A 20,119-nucleotide genomic window follows, 5' to 3' on the forward strand; every position below is an offset into this window, starting at 1 on the left:
CTGCACAGATCACAGCTCAACAGTCAGTTTATACCTCCAGCAAATTTCTTCCAGAACAACCAGGAGGATAAAAAGTTCTCTGTGGGAGGAGATCTAAACAGAAAGGACCCATTTTCTGCTGGATTTCCAAATATCAACCACCCTGCAGCCCGGCTCACTACCGTGAGAGCCCTCCGAGCTCGCCGCCAAGGGAAGCGCGCTGCCTCCTCCCAACCACACTACGCAATGCGCTGCAGCTGGTAAACAGGCTGCAGACACCAGTTTGCTCGTTTTTATTACATCTGAAGTCTCAGGTAATAACCTGGCTCTGGGAAATGGGATTTTAAGAAAAAACAGCAAATACAGTAAAACTTGTTACAAAATAACGGGAGCTTGCAGTGTAGAAGGACAGCCTGAACCCTCCCTCCATTCCTACTTCAGTTCAGTAAAGTTCAAGACAGATTATGGAAAATTTGGCCAAATCTGAGCCCAAGCAAGCAGACATAATATAGGAAGATTCATGATCTTCATTTTTGAAATACTCTGGAAACAATTATGGCCTCTCAATAACCCACTGCATTTGCCTACTATCCTTTCATTAAAGCTTACATTTGCTACAAAGCTGTGTTTTATGTGTTTGAAAAGTTATACAGCCTCTCTTTGGGGACTCCATTGTATCAGACATTGTGTTGCACTGCCAGAAATAACCAAAGCCTTCATGAGCTGAAGGGTTATTGCTGGCACGGAATTTCCTTTGTTCCAATTACAGAATCTCATTTTTCTCTCTTGCTTCCAATTGTGCTTTCTTTGTTTATGATTCGTATGATTAAAATAAACCACAGCATTTTGGCAAAAACAGGGACATCTGAAACTTCTCTCTCGAAGAAGAGAATTTGGCAAGGTGCTAAAAATATACTAATTTGGAATTGGTATAAAGAGAGCAAGAGTTCCGCGGATGATTTAGATTAACATACAAGTTTGTCTCGAGCAGTTTGGAAACGGCAGTATCTAACAGCAATACTTAACGTACTTGCAGGTTTTGCAGCGGGCAAATGTTGCTGGCGTTCTGTTCAGAAGAGCTTTACAGGAATATACTAAAGTAAGCAGATTATTAAACTCGGAGAATCTACATTTTAATAGGCTTTTAGCATTAAATGTTGCAAAACCCTGATGCTATATATAAGCTTATGTATGTAAAAAGGCTCACATCATCTTTGAGATTCAGATGCCTAACTCCCACAGAAAACAAGACGAGGCTGATACTTAAGCACCCAGATAACTCAAGCTAAAATCTTCAAATGAGCTAATTATTCAGTCAGCAATACAGCGACAGCGCCCTGGGACATCTCAGGGAACTGCCTATGAATTTACTGATCCCAGACGAGCTCCGAGGAGCGTGCAGGAGCACGCACGAGAAGAGGAAGGCTCACCAGGTCCGGCCACCCCAGCCACCACTAACGCCCAAGCCCCGTGACCCCTTCGTAAGTGGTTTCAAGCACGGCTTTTGCTCGGAACCTTTGTGGCTTCCGTAAAAGCACAATATATGTTCACATATGTTGCAAAGCAGCAGTTTGTTGCTTTTTCCCTATTTTGGCCTACGTTTTTCCACCATACGGTAATAGCACAGCAAAGGACGCAGGCACCTCTCCGCACCTGACCAGAAACCCGATCTCCCCGTACAACTGCCACCGCTTGCCAGATGTTGTGTCCAACAGGTCAAGGCACCACATCCTAAACCTGCCTAAGAGAAGGTTATCGAGCTACCAATTCAGAGATCAAACCTCAGCGAGGAGGACAAACTCCTATCATTAGATGGCCCAGCCTGGAGAGGCGAACGAGGTGGACGCCGGCAGGAACAAGGCAGCAGACCTTGCTCGACACCACCGCCGGCACAGGAGAGCCCGTGGCAGGGCTGCACCGAAACCGTTCATCGCATCGGGGAAAGAGCACGGGGAAAACGGAGGTTAAAACCTGCCCCGGCTGCAGCGCCCGAGCGCGCCCGCTCCGTCGGGTTAGAGGGAGTTAAGGGGAAGGAGGAAACGGGGAACGGCTCCCGGCTCAGAAGGGGAAAGCAGAGCCGGCGCGGCGGCACTGAGCACGTCCGGGCGGCGGGGACGTCGCTCCGCTCGTTGCAAAGCCCTCGGATAAACAGGACAGAGCAAACGGTGATTCAGAAAAACCCAAGGGGAGGCGCAGAGGGGGCCGGCGGCAGCGTTTGCGTCAAGCAGCAGGATATACGTGGCGGGTGTTATCTAGCTACCTGAATGTGCTGGCACGGGGCTGCAAGTTGCTATTCCAGGCTTGATTTAGCATATTAGGGGAAAAGGGCTTAGAATAACCCGTAATTTTTGCTGTGACAGAGAGGGCAGGAAATGGATAAACCAGCAGGGTTTCTCTCTAACTTACTTACACTCGGGTAGCACGTTACAGACGTGACAGGTAAACGGCCACAAGCCCCATGGAAAGGGCACCAAAGCACAGCCAGGCCCACGCAGACCTCGCTCCTCCCTAGGGGTCAGCGACCAAACACTTGAATCAAGTGATGAGAGTCGTCTCCAGCAGCGGTATAGCTGCAGCCCTGTTCCTGCTGGTAGAGGCTGCCTGGAGCAGATTAAGTGTCCTCCTGTCCACCCTGCTGAACTTCCAGGAGGACCTGAGCAAGGAAAGACTGCATCCGATTTGCAAAAGCCAGTAGCTGACAACGCAACAGGGAAACTTTAAGATCTAAAGTATATTTTACATGCACATAACCATTTCCTCTGACAGTAATTACATGCATGGGACAGCTATCAGGTCAGATCCACAGATCCAAAAATCAGCAAATTTCTTGTTAGAAGTGTGAAGCTGGAGCCGGAATGATGACTGACAAGCGCATCGTTCCCGCACTAGGACAGTTGTAGCCAGGCCAGAAATACAAACGTATGAGCTGCAGGTCCTCACAGCAGCTCGCAGAAGAGCTCCCGTGCCTGAACGGCTGCTTGTCTCCCTCTTGGGGGAAAAAAATGAATAAACTGCCGACCTGGGGTACTCGAGCACCGTTACCTCAAATGCACCTGATTTGCAGCAATTTTCCAGCTCTCTGAGAGGGATCCTACATTGGGAAGTCCAAGCACCTGAAGCAGCCAAACGATCGCTAGTCCCCTTCGACCATTCTGGTTCTGCACCAAGCAACGCCATCAGCTTTAGAGCTGGTTTATGCTACACATTTGTTTCATTTCAAAGCACATTCTGCAAGCGAGCCCAGGGACAGCAGAACCACAGACTGTTTTCTCCATTCAGCTGCGTTTAGATGAGTTTCCCCTGTAGTTTCAGGGGCAGAAACAGCGCTGTGTATGGCTCTCTCTCGGAGAGACCTCCCCAGTCTGCACCCGCCCGGGGCTGACACCTGGCTCACAGCACAAAAATTTCAACATTTGCAACAGCAAAACTTCAGCAGCTCCTGCAAGGGAGCTGATACAGATATTTCACGTTACCTGGCAGAGGTGGTGATGGCTGCATGACAGGTCAGAGGGTGGGAAGGAGGACATGGATGGACAGACGCGTTCTCTTCAAGCACAGCAGAGGATTTCATCATTAATTTAATAGCTAGGCAGCCAGCAGGATGAAAACGTGGTGTCCTCTTCATGTACCGACACTTGGCCCTCTCCTTCGCCTGCCCTCTCTGCGCGCTGCGGCACCCACCAGCTCCTACGCAGCCCGCAAACCCCGTCCCCGCTGCACAGAGCGGGTCTGCAGCCGGACCAGCCCGGTGCAATCTCCATCAACGGTCTTGGCCCCATCACCCAATATATAATTGCTACTGCTATTTTGCAGCCCGCAAATACAAGCCACTGGGAAAATTTGAAGCCACAACCTTTCCTTCCCTGGCTCTTCCCTCAGCAGCGGTTTCGCTGGGGCTGGTTAAGGCAGTCACCTCGCCGGTCGTGGTCCCGGCGAGCTGTGGTAGGCAGAGACCTCACCCCAGACGCTCCTCTGCAAAGCTGCAGTGTTGGCGGCACGATTTTAAATGTTTTATAATTAACAAGCAGTGAGGAGATATTGGAATAATCTTTTCTTTTCAATTGTACTTCTCACTAGGCATGGAAACACAAGATTTTCCAGAAATGATACAGAAAGAAGACACATTTTTCCTCAGGCAAAGTAAGTACATTTTCTTAAGTGTGTGATCTTAGACGCTTGAGTAATTTTTTAAAATACAGCTTAATGCTATTTTCTGGTGTCTTTGGTGTTTCAGGTCAGTATCGCAAGTGCAGGTTAATTATCACCTGAGGCTACTGATCAAAACGTCGTAATTAATATCTCAACTTTTCATCACTTCTTGATTTTATTTCTATCCCTTCTCTTATGGAAACTATTTAATAGCAAAGGATGCTTTGCAAAGCAAGTTTATTAGATAAGACTCAGGCATAACTACAAGAACCTTCCGAGCTGTCTCCTCGCAGTGCTCCGAGACCGGTTCTGCTAAAAGGTTTCTTCAGGATGAGAGAGGCTCGCGGGGAAACGAGCAGCACGCCGGCCACGGACTGCTCCCGGGTTCCCCAAGCACGACGCCACTGGGAGAGGGAGAGGAAGAGGAGGGCTCCGACTCACCTCTCCACGATTTCTTGCCCGTTCCAGCACAGGGTTTCGTTCTGCACCGCAGAGCTGTGGCTGCAGACGTACTCCGGCAAGCTGCTGTAGAAGCTGCCGTGAGACTTCAGCTTCGTCATGAGTTCCCTGGAAGAAAGGGCAAAAACCGGTGCTCGGTTAGAAGAGGAAAAGGCGACGGCGCGTTTAACCAGGCGGCTGGCCCCTCCGAGCACGGGCAGCCTGCCAGCTCGTCTGCCGGACCCCGGCCACCCCGTGTCCCCCGTCCCCGCCCGGGGCAGCGGCACAGCGGAGCAAACGCGCTCGCAGTTTTGCACACGCGACCGGGAGGCGCGCACACCGGGCCGGCCGCGGGATCGTAGCTGGCACTCAAAGGAGCGGATTTCGCTCGGGCAGCAGGTTTCTCCTTGGCCTCCTTTCTCGCCGGGACGGGGGACGAGGGACCGTCGCCTCCAACAGGGAGCGGCGACCCTCGGCTCTGCGGGGAGACCCGGGATTGCCGGGCTGCCAAACCGATCGGGTTCGAAAAGCAGCGCGGAGCTGCCCCGGAGCCGGTCGCTGCGGGCTGCGGAGCGGGCGCCGGCCCTCCCCTCTCCTCCCTCTTCCCAGGCGCTTGGGATCGCTCTCCCCTTTGGCCGGGCGGACGGCGCAGGGCCGGGCGTGGGGAGCATCCCCCGGGCGTGGGGAGCATCCCCCGGGCGATCGGGGCCCAGAGGCTCCCGACACGCGCCGGCAGCTCCGCGCCCGGAGCCCAGCTCCGAACTGCCAGCTGGGGGCAGACGACGCAAAGAGAAGCCGTCGGACGCCGGCAAAGCAGCCCGAGCCGTTGGGCTCCGGGTTTTTCCCCTCGATAAGCGGCGTTTCGGCCTCGTGGCCTTCCAGGAGGCTGCAAGCACCTCCCGACCTCGTGTAGCTACCGGCACCGCCGAGCACGGCTTTGGCTGTGCCAAAAGCCCCCCCAAGGGGTGCCAGGGCAGCCCGGCACCTCCCCGCGCGGCGTCGGGGCGCTCGGCCCCTTCCCCTCCCGGCCCGCCTGCGCTCCCTTCTCTGCGGAGCACCGCGGAGCAAGGCACAGAGGAGAAACCTCCCCCGCGCCGCTCACGGGAGCCGTGTCAGGAACGCAGCCCGGTTACTCTCAAAGAGGAAACTCATCCAAGCTAGTCCAGCCCCGGTTCTCGAAAGAGCTGAAGCGGCCTGTTTCTCTTCTGCAGTGATTTTCTCGTGCGCTTCAGGCAGCAGCAGCGGCACGGCCCGCTCCTGCGGGCGCTCTCGGAGCCGCGCTTCTCCCAGCACGAGCGCAGCCTTGCCGGAAGGCAGCACCGGGTGCAGCGCCACGAGCACAGGCACCCGCTTTGCCTTGAAAATCCTCACTAAAAGGCTGCTGAACTACCCTAAAACGCTGCACAAAAATAAAGGGAAATAATCCCCAGTCCACCTGCACGAGAAGCATCACGGGCCGGTCTGGAGCTACTGTTTGCACCTGCAACGCTACCCGGGAGGGTATTTGGCACTGCTGCGCTGCCTGGAAAATCAGCGCTTGGGGCGGGAACGCAGCGCTCGGTGCTGAGCAAAAGCAAAACCGCGAGGAAAAGCAGCGGGCAGCTTTAGAGGTTACAAGAAGGGTGCGTGAGCGAGGACGCCCGGAGCCGGGCTCTCACCTCCTCCGGCCGGAGAGGGTTTCTTCTTGTTCCGCACGAGTCGCCTTCGGGACCTTCTCGCCGCCGCGGGGCTCGCCGGGGCGATGGGCTGACCGGCGCCGCCTCTGCCGAGCGCGGCCGCACAGGCGGCTGAGCTGCAAAACACGAACGCCGTGGCGCGGGGGGAGCGTTAGCGGGACGAGCGGCCGCTCGGGGAGCTCGGCACCGGCGCGGGAGAACGGCCCCGGCCCACGAGCCCCGGGCAGGACGCGCCCCGGGGACAACCGTCATTGCAAAGGGGTTAGAGGAGAGCAAACGTCAAGGCAAGGAGACTAGAGGCGGGAGCGGGCAGGGGACGCGAGACGGTCCCCGGCGCTCCTCTGCTGAAGGACGCGGCCCCGCGGGGAGCCGCGCTGCACCTCCGGGCGCTGCCCGGCAGCCGGGACGCAGAGCCGCGGGCCAGACGGCCGTCGTCTTTCCTTAAACGAAGGCGAAGCTAAGGTCTCCGTGTTCGAGTGCTCCTTTACAGGCTTTGCACGTGGCTTCGTGGAGGAGGAGGACTTCACAGCGGACAACACCTCCGGTCCCCGTCCTTCCCCTCGTCCCCGCTGCAAGCCCAGCGGGGCGAGCTCCCCCTTCTCCCAGTCTCCTTCCCATCACCGGCGCTATTTTGAAGCAAGCTCCAAGGTTTTAAGGAGTCCGGGAACACGGCACGGGGGGTTCCCTGCACGCCCCGGGAGAGGGCAACGCGTGCCCCGCCACGTGGAACGCCGCGCCGTAGGGTCATTTTTAGGCAAAAGGAGGTCTTTGGGGGGTTACTTTTTCAGAGAATCTGCAACGCCACCAAGAAATGCCATTAAGGCACCCAACGCAAAAACAAAAACAAAACAAAACAAAAAACAGCACTCTACCAAATGTGGAGATCCCTGGGGAGCTCCGGGATAGCTGGTGCTGAGCGCCGCCGGCAAGGGGAAGCAGCTGGCTCGCAGCGCCCAGGGGAGCAGGAAAGGCTCCGGTTCAGAGGCAGCATCGATCCGAGAGCACCGCAGGGAATAACCCCAGGGAGCAGCACTGTCAGCCCGTTTTAGCGCTTCCCCATTAATTGAGGGTAAGAGGTGCCGGAGGACCGCGGGGAGCCCGGCTGCGGCTGCACGGGAGCAAACGCGACCCCGGAGCTGCCTGACCCCACGGCTGCAGGACGATATTTCTAGAAACCTAAAAAAAAAAAATTAAAAAGAAGGAAAGAACAACCTAAAAACCTACTTTTCCTGGGAAAGGAAGAGTGAAAGAGCGCCCCACCGGACGCACTAGATTATTCGCACCATGAGCTCCGCTTTGCTCTAGCGGCTAGCGTGCTTCATTCGACCTTTGCTTAAACTTTACAGGGAGTTTCCATTTGTCTTCCCTGGGAACGCCTTTGCTTACGGATTCTTTCTCCAGGAAGATATGTTTTGGGGTATTTTTTTCCCCCCTCAAGGAAATTTTACTTTTTTTTTTTTTTTTTTTTTTTTTTTTTGCAGCAATGTAGTATAGAACATAAACTTTTTAATAGTAGTTTACCGTCTTCACAGGTGCAATAAAAATGCTAATACACGTTAGTGCTTAGTCTGTGGTTAATGTTTTGTCCTGTTGACTTCCCCGGGGGCTTATTACCTACATCGCAAGCGTTGCGCTGAGCCCGGGTGCTCGAGCAGAAGGAACAAACCGAGTAGGGTAACGCAGACGTCTTCCACCCGCGTTTCGCTACAACCTCTCGTTCCTGGAGTATTAAACGCTGCCCATCGCCTCTACAGCGTTGCCATTTCCGTGATCGCGACATCACCTAAGAGACGACATCGCAAACGATTCCCGCCCCGGCGCCGGACACGACCCTCTCCCCACGCCGCCGAGAGCAGTGCTTAATAATGCAGCACCCTTAAATAATGCAAGGCGAAAACATGTAAAACGCGCCCAAACGCGGCTGCTTAGAATAACAGAGCGCGGGGGGCTCCTGCCGCCGCGGCCCTGGGGGCCGGGAGGTGCTCAGCCGAGGGGAAGGCTGCCGTGCACCTCGTTTTCCTTTACTTTTTTTCCTTTTTCCTGCGGCGGAGGCTGCCCCTTCGTTCAAAGGCACCGTGACCTCGATTTGCGTCAGGCCCTTTCAAGCGTGCACGCGTTAGTGCAAAGACGACGTTTCCTCTTTCGGGCGGCCTCAGCAGCGCTTAATTCACCCGAGAAAGCTGCTTTGCATTTAAGCGAGCGGCTGTTTGCCGACGGGGCAGGAGGAAGCCGGACCGAACCGTCGCCATCCCCTGCGCCTCCTTCGCAACCCGGCGCACGGGGAAGGCACAACCTCGGAGGCGGCTGCCTCTCTCCTACGCTTTGCTAATTCCACGTTTAACGCGGGATCCGCTCTTTGGCTCCGTGGGGCTGGAGCTCCGGGGCGGCTGCTCCAGCCGGAGCTCAGGCTCGGCACCCGCCCGCGCGCTCAAGCGCCTGCTTAAATTTCCAGCGCGCGCACGTGCGGCTTTCCCGAGCGGAGGCGTTTCCCGGGCCGGGGCTCCGCGGCACGCTAACGCGCCCGCTGCTTTTACGGTAACTCCGTGCAGATCAGCACTAACGAAGGTTTTTACCCGGCCCCGCAGCCCCCGCGGGGCGTGAGGCAGGCGACGCTAATTGGCTTCCGCTGCAGATTTCCGGGGATTTTAATATCGCGCCGGGTTTTCGCCTACGGCGCTACACAACGAAGCAACCAGAGAGAAATAAGTTCCTCACAGCTTAATTTAAAGAGGAAAACCAGATACCTGCCATCGGTCTGTAACGGGAGCCAGAAAAAGGGGCTGGAGCAGGTTATTCAACAGCAGCGGTGCCAGCTGGGTTGCAAACGTGACCCAGCCTCCAGCCCAGACTCGATTACTTTTTGAGAAATACACTGTTAAATAATTAAAAAAGTTACAGCATGGCTTTTCTTTACATTTCTTTTAAACCAGACTGATTGAATTTTGGAAGTATAAAGCCATTATAATGGGTCAGCTAGCAATTAGCTACTGTACACTGTTTATTCTGGAATATGATCTTTGGGTAGCAGGGCAATACTCTTGGAAACGCAGCATTAACTTGTTCCTCAACGACTTTAATAGGGCTCTTTTCAAATTGCTGCTCATAAAACCTCAGGAAAGAAAAAAAAACCTACTGATGATATCCTATCTTCTAAATTAGCTCTCTCTCCCTATCAGCCGTTCGGGAGCAAGGGTAATATCCACATAAAACAGCGCGCGCAAGGCTCAGCGCCAGCATTTCGAAGCGAGCAGGTACGAAGCAAAGCCCGTTCCCCAGCACGTGCGGGTCCACGCTCACGGGCAAACGTGGCTTTCGAGATCTGCACTTCAATAAACTCTTGTAGCGAAGCCACTTCAAGGGTTTTTAGGCCCGCGGCGGCATTTCCCGCTGCAGAACGCCTCCCTCCCTTGCTCGCTCCCCGCGCTGGCTGCCGCCTCCCCGACCAACCTTCCCTGCGGTCGCACGGATAAATAACGCCCCGGCGGCCACCGCTCGCGCTCGGCCCCGATCCCAGCTAGGGCCGCGCGCGCCCCAGCCCGCCGGCCCGTTCCAGCGCTTCCTGGGCTAACACCCCTACCAGAGTAACTGCGACAGTTCGGGGGGCAGCGCCTGCCTCCTCCGGCCCCGTGCAAGGCCGATTCACCCCAAACACGGCGAACGAGGCAAGAACGCTTCCACCAGGTATCTGCCTGAGACAAAAGAATTGCACTCTTCCCAAAGATAAATCTGGCTTATTGAAAATGTAAATCATTCTCTTCTAAAGATGTTTATAGCTTCAGGGCTTTTCTGACACTGTGTTGTAACACTTTGTTTTTTTTTTTTTTTCCCTGTGCTGTGGTTAGTAAGAACAAATTATGGAATGACTTACGGCATTAGATTAGGTTCCACCTGATTGAAAATATCTTTATAGTGGAAATTGGTGTGCACGTTCAACTTTGTTATAATACTATATTATATGTCTGATGAATACATTAAGTGATTTGTTCAATGCTTGGCTGTTTGCAGACAAATTAAATGAATTTGACTTTATTTTCAATGCCTTTATTAATGTTGTCAAACTGAGAGCTCAATTTTGATTATCAGCAGTGGATTCCAGTAATCAGTATCCACCGATCCCAAAATGAGGCGGGGGAAGCATCAGATTGGGAAAAATAAATAAATAAAAAAAGACTAGAGGTTTTCAATGTCTTCGTGCACATCTTTACCTCTATTTCATTTTCCAAGCTGTGGGCAGAGCACTTTCACATCTGTAAATGACCAGGAAAGATGTGCACATATTGCCTTCTGCCCCAGTAATTTTGGTAAACTACTGTACAGAGAGGAACCTGCAAGACTGCATGGAGATGACTGATGGACCAACTAATTGAGAAAGATTAATAAAGAAAATATCTTGCACCAAAATCTTCAGGGAGAAAGCACTGTTGAAGTGCTCGGTGGCCCCCAACCAGCAAAACCACCCAAGGTGCAACGGGAAAGGAGCCAAGCGTGTGCGAGAGCCCGCGTGGGACCTCTCGGGGCTCTGCCATGCAAAACCAGCCCGGCTCTCGGCTCCCTGCCACCACGAGGCGCAAAGCGGCGAGGGCTGGGAGCGCCGGCCGGGCTGCCGCCGCGGACCGGGGATGCTCTGCACCGAGCCTCTCCACCCCGCATCCGCGCGTGGGAGCCCTCAGCACGGACCTCAGGCTAAATCCTGCCAGGAGGCAAAATCCCACCTCCCAGGAGGGAACATCAGGTCCTGTCCAGAAGTGTCCTCAGCCTTCTGCTTTTTGGGTTCTTCCTGAAGATGGATGATTTAAATACCAACCCAGGCAGTTTTAGTATCTACAGCAATACCTGCTCCCTGGTGCTCTGGAGAGCACAGAGTTTATTTGTACAGTGGCACAGATCAATGCATGCAATCCAAGAGTTAATAAGCTTTGGAAAGAAGTAACTCCGAGCACGTAAGTCACCCGTGAATTATCCCCACTAACCGCTAGGCTTGGTGCTCCAACGTTGCTCGCTCCCTCTCCAGGTCAGTGCTCAAGAGCATCATTTCCGCCTCAGCAGATAGTGCAGGAGGGAATTAGGTGTGAAAACTGATTAGCTTAGAAAGATATACCTGCATAAAGAATTGCTAAATTCACTAACTGCTGGTCTGTGGGTCTCTTTTTTTTTTAATGGAAATAGCTCTGCCACAGTAGCTGAAGGCTATCGACACAGCTTTCTGCAGTCAGCCTGCTCTCACTCCAGTGAGCCTTTCAAAGAACAATGTAGTTAGCAGCAAACTTCATCCTCTCGTATACACCCGAGAGCAGGCTCCATGCCCTCAGGGGTTCGGTAGGGTGAGAAGAGGTGGGGGAAACACAACAGGTAGAAACCAAAAAAGGCCACCAGTTCATTTCGCAGTAATTAGGAGAGGCCAAGTCCACAAGGATTGCTCTGGGGCTCTGCTGGCAACAAGAGGTGTATTTGCTGCTGAAGTCTGCCTCGACCGTTTGGGTTTTCTTTTGCAATTTATTTCAGTTAAATGTATTTGTAAGATGACATCTTTCCTGCACAGGACCTCAAAACTTCTTCACAACGACAATTCAGTGCTCCAAGCACCAGTGCAGGATTCAAACTGTAGCAAAATATTCGCTGAATCGCAGCACCTCACTTCCTGCAGATGAAAGCAAAAAGCTGCTGCTCTGCCCGGGCAGCTCTGGGCACTCTCTCTGCCTTGCACAGGGCAGCTTTCAAGAGCCTGTTTTGTTCCTGGCACATGCAGCAGCATTGCTAATGGGCGAGCTAGCTATGGTTTTAAGACAGCACCACTCTTGGGGGTTCCTGTCACTGGAAGTAAACTTGGAGCAGTTAACGTGAAGGATGCCCCGCACGTGACCTCAGACGCGGCTCCTGCTGGAAACTGCAGGCATGGATAACGAGGCCAAAGAAGAGTTTAATGCAAAAAGCATAAATAGATGGATATCTGCTAGCACGAGCCTGGCGCTCCAAAGCTGCAGGTCTCTGCACGGATAAAATCTTCAGGAAAGGGAGAGGGCCGGAATATATTGTGCAAATAAGGAACTTGTTAACAGAGGTGGTGGGAGTCTGCAGCTACCTGGGTGAAAAACAAGGCAGTGGTGTGCACGGGGGTGATTCATGGGTATTTTATCTCTCCGCTTAAAATAAAGATACCGGGTTGGGTTTGAAACAGGATCTCAGGAAAGACAAAGCTCCTTGATTCCCCCAGTAAATGTACAGGGTGCTGGAGGGAAGGGCTGGACGGAGCTAAAGGAAAAGAAAGGCGGCTTATGCGATAAAACTAACTTCTCTTGGGGCCCGTCTAAAGTCAGCCAGGTCCATCCTGGCCGGGACAGGGCTCGAGCGCTGCCCCAGCACCGGGATGCGGAGGACATGGCAGGAAAGGGTGCGGGGATCAACGCTCACTCTCTGGCAGGAAGGTCTCCCACCCCTTCCCGCTAACATTAGGAGACAAATCTGTGTTTTTCTGATGCTGCAGTCCTTGGTGCAGCCTGAAACTCAGCTTTCCTCTCAAATCCAATCCACTCTTGAGCCCTCGCATTACGTCCTTGACCACTACAACTCACCGTAAAATGAGGCAGCTGGAAATTTTAAAGCCTTAAGCCCAATGCACACGGTACAGGGAGACACTCGCAACATGCCAGAGGCTGGGACACATTCAGCTAAAGTGATGGAAGGAGAACAAAGAAGGCAGAAACACCATAAAAGTTTATAAATAAAAGAAAAACAGAAATGTATTTTAAATTAAACCTGCCTTACATGCATTGCCATCCCCTCTGGTTTCACCCCGGCAGGTCTGAGCGTTGCTGGTGGCATCCACTGCTCCCGCCTCGGCTCTGCGCTTGCTTCAGCCGGGCCTGATCCACCGGCAAACGACGGTCTCACCAGCGTCACCACCGGGACGAGCAGCCCAGACGAGCGGTAAAACTTCAGCAGGCTGAGAACAACCTCGGAGCCCCGCTCCCACGGAGGGGCGAGCGGCGGCCGCGGGCACCCGTGCCGCAGCCGCTTCGCCCAGCGGGATGCAAACCCGTAAATCCCGAGGGCGCGTCTGGGCACCAACCCAGCGATTTAAGAGCAGAAGCGGCGCGCCAAAGCCACCGCATCCAAGTCGTCGATGCCGCGTTGCAGAGCTGCAGGCACAAATGGTTTTTCCAGCTTTATTCTCTTCGCTCCAGCCGAGCCGCCGGCAGCGCGGGGATTTATAGACCGAAGTCACTGCCGTACAGCTCAGCGCTCCGCCAGACGCCTCCGCGGCTTCTGGCGAAGGGCAGCAGGACGTCCTGCTGTCCCCAGCCGAAGGACACGCGTCCTCAACGGGTGCGTCGCATGCGAGCAGCCAGCGGAGCCAAAACCCGAATCTTTCCCCCCAGAGACTCACCCCGGCAGCGCATCATCCTCCCCGCACGCGCGGGCGGCCAGACCCTCGTCCCAAGCCAGGCTCCTTCCCTTCGGGGCTGGGTACCCTACGACTTGCCTGTTTTCCACTCTACTGGGATTAGTTCAAAACCCTACAGGGAGCGGGGAGGGAAAAAAAAGCATTAAGAAAAAATACTTATGTAGCCAAATATCTGTGTCGAATCAACAGGTCGTCTCTCCCCTCAATTCTGCAAGCTTTCAAAATAAATTTACAGTGCAAGCTGAAGGTAAGGAACCCCAAGGGAAATCCACTATTAGCTACATAAGAACACCCAGCCCCATTTTCTCTTTTGTGCTTTCAGCAGCAGAGAGAGCATTAACTTCGAGCCGCGGTGGGGCTGCATATTTGATGAGGTTTATTGGTCCTGCATCTCCGATCGTCTCCGTTTGCGGCAGAGAGCGCAAACGGACCGACCCTAATCGCCCTTCCCTATGCTCACGATTAAAACACCTCCAGGAAGTGGAAGTACTAGGCACATTTTCAACCCGGGGAAAAGTAGCAGACAGGAAAATTTAACGTGTGTAGATATAGCCATTGAGGTTTTTGCAAGCCCAGTGGGAATGAGCCTCCTTGATAAGGCATTTTAAGGCCGTATTTTAGGGGTGTAGTAGTATAATAAATATCAAATAACAACTAAATAAATAATAAATACATATAATAGCAATAAAATAATAAATACTGTAATGCTGACTACGGGCACAGCAGCACAGAGAACCCCAAGGGCTGCAGAAGGGCCGCCGAAGCCGCGAGAAAACACAGCGGCGAACTGAACTTCGCCTACAGAAAGGCCGGTGGCCAAGGTCAGGAATAAAAAGGACCGGTAGGAAAAGCCGGCAGGGAGCAGCGCCCCGGACCCCGGGCAGCAGAGCCGGGCTCCCATCGCAGCCCGGCTCCCGCGCCGAACAGCTCATACCTTCGCTTGCGAGGAGCCGCTCCGGGCTCCGGCTTGACATGAAAGTCTTAGCTGAGCAACCGCAGCATTTTTAAGAATAAACCTTAAACAACCCAGCGGCCGCTCTCTTTCGGTGACGATTGCCAGACAATTGGTTTGCTCGGCTTGGATTTTTTCCTCCACGCTCCTGTAACTCAAAAAACGTCTCTAGAGCAAATGCAAGAATCACTCAAGGATTAAATAATTGAGACGGGTTACATTTAAATAAGCGCCTAACTACACATGGCACTAATGAATTCAAACAGCTCTATCAAGCAGGAAAGCACCAAACGGTTTTGCGATGCTCGAGGACTTTTTAATTTAAAGGACATCAACTTACGTTCCGGTTTGGCAAAGGATGAGCAAATTATGGCTCTGCTGCAGCAGCTTGTGTTGACTTTTGCGGCGCTCCATCCACTCGCCCTCCCGCAAACATGTTCTTAGGGGCCGAATCAAGGCCTTAAGGCTTCGTAATATTAAAGAGAGCTACATTCCTTTACTGCATACGTGGGCACCTTCAAGAAAAGCCACTTTTTTAGTGCTGTGCCGGTGGAAGAAGGCTTGTCCTCTTGCACGGCAACGCAGCTAGCGCTGCGGCAGATTTTAATCGCCGCTGGCTTCAGGCGGCCGCCGCCGTTCCCCTCTTCCCCCCTCCAACCTCTACCCTGCCACGCTGAGCGGCTCGATCATGCCCCGGAAAAAATCCCTTCCTCAAAGCAAGCGTTACGTGACCGCACACCATTTGCCCCCGGCGTTCGGAAAAAAGCAACGGTATCCTTCTCAACATGAAAGCCTCCATTTCTTGGGAGGAGTAGAAATTCACACAACGTAATTTAAAAGTCAAGTTGCTCCTAATAAATAAGAAGTAGCCTCACCCCTGGGATTAAGTGCAACGCAAAATTGGAATTACACAACAGGGAAAAGCAGACACCTCCTGGAGTAAACTAGAAAGCGGGGGATGCCGGACAGCGTACACCTCCTCTTGCACCTATTTATTTCGAGGTGCATTTTGCTGATGCTAAAGAAGGAAGAAATAGTCCTCTCCTCCACCCCAGTCTGTGATCTTTGGACCAGACTGGTCTCCTAAGGACCTCCGTCCATCTCCAACAATGCTCAGCGTGGCACAGCTGGTAGCAACCACCTGGGCCATGCGTGTCCAGCCCCACACTGCTGTAAATGCCCGTGGAAAATTTATTACCACACCAAACATCAGAGCTAGCAAACATTTTTCTGTCCATCAGTGTCATTCCTGGAGCACCAAGGCAGCACGGGAACACCTGGAGAGCAGGACTGTCCTTTCAGAGCTGTCCAAAGCAGGAGCTGCACCCTAGGACCACCAGATAGCTCGGACACGTTGGCTTCCTGTCACACACCCCCAACTACAAGACCCGTCCCCCCAAACACCATTTTGACATGCTACCAGAAGCTTTAGAAGTAGGAAAATTGGGGGTAGGGAGCTGGAAACTGGAGAACTTGGGGTTTGTTGGACCCGCTGCCGGGTAGCGGAGGAGCACAGCCGAGCCCCGTCGCAGCAAGGAGCGCGGGAACCCGCGCAGCCACTCACGGTTGTCGAGAGCTTTCCTTCGTTCTTCTGCACGTGCACCACCGCGTCCCGCACCAGGGAGAAGAGGTTGAGGAGGACGTGCTCCATGTCGTAGATGCCGCGCATGCCTTTGGCCAGCCCCTCCAGGGAGCGGATGTATTCCCGCCAGTGGCTGTCGATCTCCACGACGCCTGCCAGGCAGCCGTGCATCACGGCGCCGCAGTAGCCGGCGCACGGCTTGGCCAGGAGCAGCCCCTGGCAGTGCGAACAGTACCACATTTTCAGCAGCGCTCGTCCGCAGTCCTTGCTGAACTTCAAGTGATCGGTGGTGTTGATCACTTCGATCCCGAGGTTGAGCGCCTGCAGGAAGACCCGCGTGGCCTGCAGCGACTTGGACACCTGCGTCATCATCATCTTAGGGTAGTTACCAAAGACCCTGAGGTCTCTCCTGGCTGCCCGCAGGCATTCAGTCATTTCTACGGAGGGATCAGGGGAGCCGGGATTGATCAAGTGAGAGTAGACCAAGGGGAATAAACTGTCAAAAAATTCATTTATCATGTCATTAACGCTGATGTCCGAGCCCAATATGTACAGCGAGACATCAGTAAAAAGTTCTCCAACAAACTTAAGAGCTCTGGGCCCCAGGCTCTGGAAGTGGTTCCTAAACATGGCGTTGGTGAAGTTTCTTGCATGCCGTACTACAATTTCAAAGGCTTCTGCAAAACAGAACAACGAAAAAAGAAGTTATTAAAGAGACAACGAGCTCAGAAACCGGGAAGATAAAACATCATACTGCATTACTGTCGCAAAGGCTGCTCCCATCCTGCCCACGGCGGGTCAAACGCCTGCCGGCAGCTGCATTTGCTGCAGAACAGATCGGAGCAGGGAATTTGCAGGGGAGCGCAGAGATTCTTCAAACACGGGCTACTTTTCGAAAACTATGATCTAGTTAACATTTCAGCTTTTAAAGAAAATATTGATTCAAGAAAAGGGCTAGACTGCCCGCCTAGAATTTTTCCTTCCTTCCCTCATATTGATTCAAATTTAACAGGAATTCTATTCGAGACTTCAGTTAAGACTAATGTCTGACACCAAACTGTACAGTGTTTAAAATCAGGAAACTGTAAATGCTGCCATTCTGTTGTGAAAAGGAAAATATTTGTAGGAGCTTAATCACAGAGGATTTTTGAACTCAATCCTCAGCACCCACTATTCACTAAGCACCTTTAAAGACGTTCAAAATCACTCCGAAGCTCTGTAGCTTTCCCGAATGCACCAGTTTCGCATCACCTGCAGATCCAACGTCTTCTCCACCCCGGACACAAGCTGCTCCATGGGATAAAGCAACGGTGGCGTCCACCTGCAGCTGCTCTGCCGGGATCACTAATACAAATTCAGCAGTGCCAAACCACCCAGTGAAGCTCAGCAGCAAAATTTGCACCGAAACCACCAATTTGCCAAGAATAGGTAGGTGGCATTTTCCCCCCTTCTCCTCTCTCAAAGGACGTCCTGCACATGCCACCGTCACGGCAAGCACCAGAGCCTTGGGCAACAGGCCAGCTCCAGTTATTCTCTTAATTACAGCCCTTCCAGTGAGGTGGCATCCAGAACATCCATGCTCACATATATACATGCACACCTACACCCTCCCTCCTCCGGCCCCAGCATGCAAGTTGAGGCATTAGAAGGAGAGGTTGCCCGTGCAAACGGGTACTAGGGTTTTCCTCTTCAGCCAAGCGTCTCTACCAGTCTGCGTCTCGTCCTCCAGGGTCCTAGTCGTAAAAATGCTAAAAATAATTAACAACCTCTCAGTTCCCAGGTCACTGACACCCTGCAATGTAACGGCTCTCAACTGTGTCGCTCTGGAAGCACAAATCCAGGCTCGATTTGCATGAAAATTATTCACGTTCAATAATTAAAAGGAACGTTTAATTTTTAAAGCCGTGTTATTTTTTTCCCATTTGTTAAGCGTGGCATGCAGCTGAGCACGGCCTGCCGCCTCTCCGCGGGGGCTCACGCCATCACACGCGACGCCAGGCCTCGCTGCTCTCCCCGCGCAGCCTCCCGCGGTGCCCCCAGGGCCCCGAACCGCCTCTCCCTGGGTGCACGTCGTGCAGGCGCACCCGACGGGCCGTGCACACCTGACACCTCTGCACCTGCTGTGGAATAGGAGCAAATGCTGGTTGCATCACTGTAAAAAGTTTTAAAGAATATTTTTTTTAAAAGTTTCTTTAAATAGGGCACAGGGATTACGAAACTTCTTCTCCTCTGTCCTCAGGAGCACTAGAATAGCTTTTGCCTCCACAAAGAGCACAAAGCCCCTTTTGGGCGAGCGTCTTTGACAGCAACTGCAGACGGTGCCAGGATTTTCATGCTGTGCCTCACCACTCGCCTTTAACCTCTTCTCTGTTAGTTCCCTCAGAAAAAGTCATCCCTCTTCCCTCTTCTCGCTCCTCGGTGCTTTGCAAGTTACCATCAGAGGTGCGAGACTCTTCACTGATTAGAAAATATTCCAGGCTCCTATGCAGACCTCCTACAGCGAGGACCGCTTCAGAAAGCGATCGGGAACTGTGGCGTATCAGAAGAGCACGCGCGCACAGTCCCACTGCTTTAAAGGTCACGACACGCGCATAATTTTTATCGTAACAACTGGCAAAGAGCACCTATTTTGTGCTCCTTCAAGCCTTTGCATATATCTAATAGAGAGTGCAACATGGACTCAAAAAGCATACGGAGCCTCCAGCTGCCACAGTAATAGATGCAATAAACAATAATAAAACTTGGTTAGGAAGAAAAAAAAAAAAAAAGGTCTCCCAGATCCAAAATATCTTAGGCTCAACTCCCCTAGTACTTGCTCATTCTGAAATATTCCCCACACGGGACTGTCGGCCAAAATATTACCGCCCAGCAAGGCGCCCGTGGCCAGCTCCCGAGCACTTCGAAGAGGAGGAATCTCTCGCGGGTCAGTCCCCGTGCTGCCGCCGGCAGAAAGGCAGTCCTGCCCGGAGAGCTCCCGAGCACGTTTCATCTGCAAGCGCCGAGACACACAAATTGTACTCCAAAGGCATTTCCACCGGCACGGCGGCAAACCTGGGGACAACTCAACGGCACGCAGCACCACGAAGCTCCACGTGCGCAGGACAAACAGGAGGAGCATCGCCGTGTCCAGGAGAAGTAAGGGATGTAAAGGGATATAATAATTCACGCGGGGTAGAGCAGTGCCTGCTGCAGAGCATCGTGCTCGGCACGCTGGACCTGCACGTCCTCACTGTGTCCATCAAGGGCAGTTTATCGGGGCTCATTAAGGACACGTAAGTGTCCAGTAAGTGCCGGTTTTGCAGCAGGGCTCTCCGTGCAGCATCTGAAGAGGAACTGCTGCACGGTTCTCCTGGTGAGGAAGGAAGGAATAAGTCACTTTCCAAGCGCAAAAGCCTCCCTGAACGCAGTACCCTAACCCTAACCGATGCTGGGGCCAGCGGGGCTCGGGATGAACCTGCCGGAGCCTGCAGTCTGGGGCGGCCAGCAAAGCCCAGCACTCGACAGCTTTATTTAAGAGATTACGTCCCGCGGTAACCTGGCTCGCGAGGAGCCAGCGCGAGCGATCCCAGCCTGCCGTTCCCGCACGGCGTTCCCACGGGCCGCACGGCGGCGAGAGCCCGGATCCGCTGACGCAGCCCCGGGGTCCCAGCTCGGCGGGCGCAGCGCGCTCACGGGCAACGCCAGGCGTTTGCGGAGGGGGCTGCTGCCCGGACCTGGGCTGCCTGTTACCTCCCCGCGCGCGCAGGCTGCCCGCACGGACAGCCGCCCTGCCCCGCGCGCAGCCCGCCGCAAGCCCGCGGAAGTCCCTCTGCCGAAGCCGCGGGTGCTGCACGGCAAAACCTGCTGCGCTAGCAGCCCGCCCGCACCGCGCGGGGAAACAAACCGCTGCGAGAGCACGGGATCGGGCGACCGGGCACCCCCCAGCACACGGCTATCACAGA

The 20,119-nt window shown here is 53.6% G+C and overlaps 1 protein-coding gene across 1 annotated transcript in view; it reads right to left on the bottom strand.

Annotated features, from left to right (window-relative positions):
* Positions 1 to 20,119, bottom strand: part of GPC3 (glypican 3) — a 117,629-nt gene that overhangs the window by 48,193 nt on the left and 49,317 nt on the right. The window contains exons 3-5 of the mRNA XM_062584711.1: positions 16,161 to 16,855; positions 6,225 to 6,358; positions 4,570 to 4,695 (exon numbers count right to left, since the gene is read on the bottom strand). Of these exons, the coding sequence (XP_062440695.1) occupies positions 4,570 to 4,695; positions 6,225 to 6,358; positions 16,161 to 16,855 (955 nt within the window). The remainder of the gene's footprint in view (positions 1 to 4,569; positions 4,696 to 6,224; positions 6,359 to 16,160; positions 16,856 to 20,119) is intronic.

This window comes from Rhea pennata, chromosome 11 (assembly GCF_028389875.1).
Source record: "Rhea pennata isolate bPtePen1 chromosome 11, bPtePen1.pri, whole genome shotgun sequence".
NCBI lineage: Eukaryota > Metazoa > Chordata > Aves > Rheiformes > Rheidae > Rhea > Rhea pennata.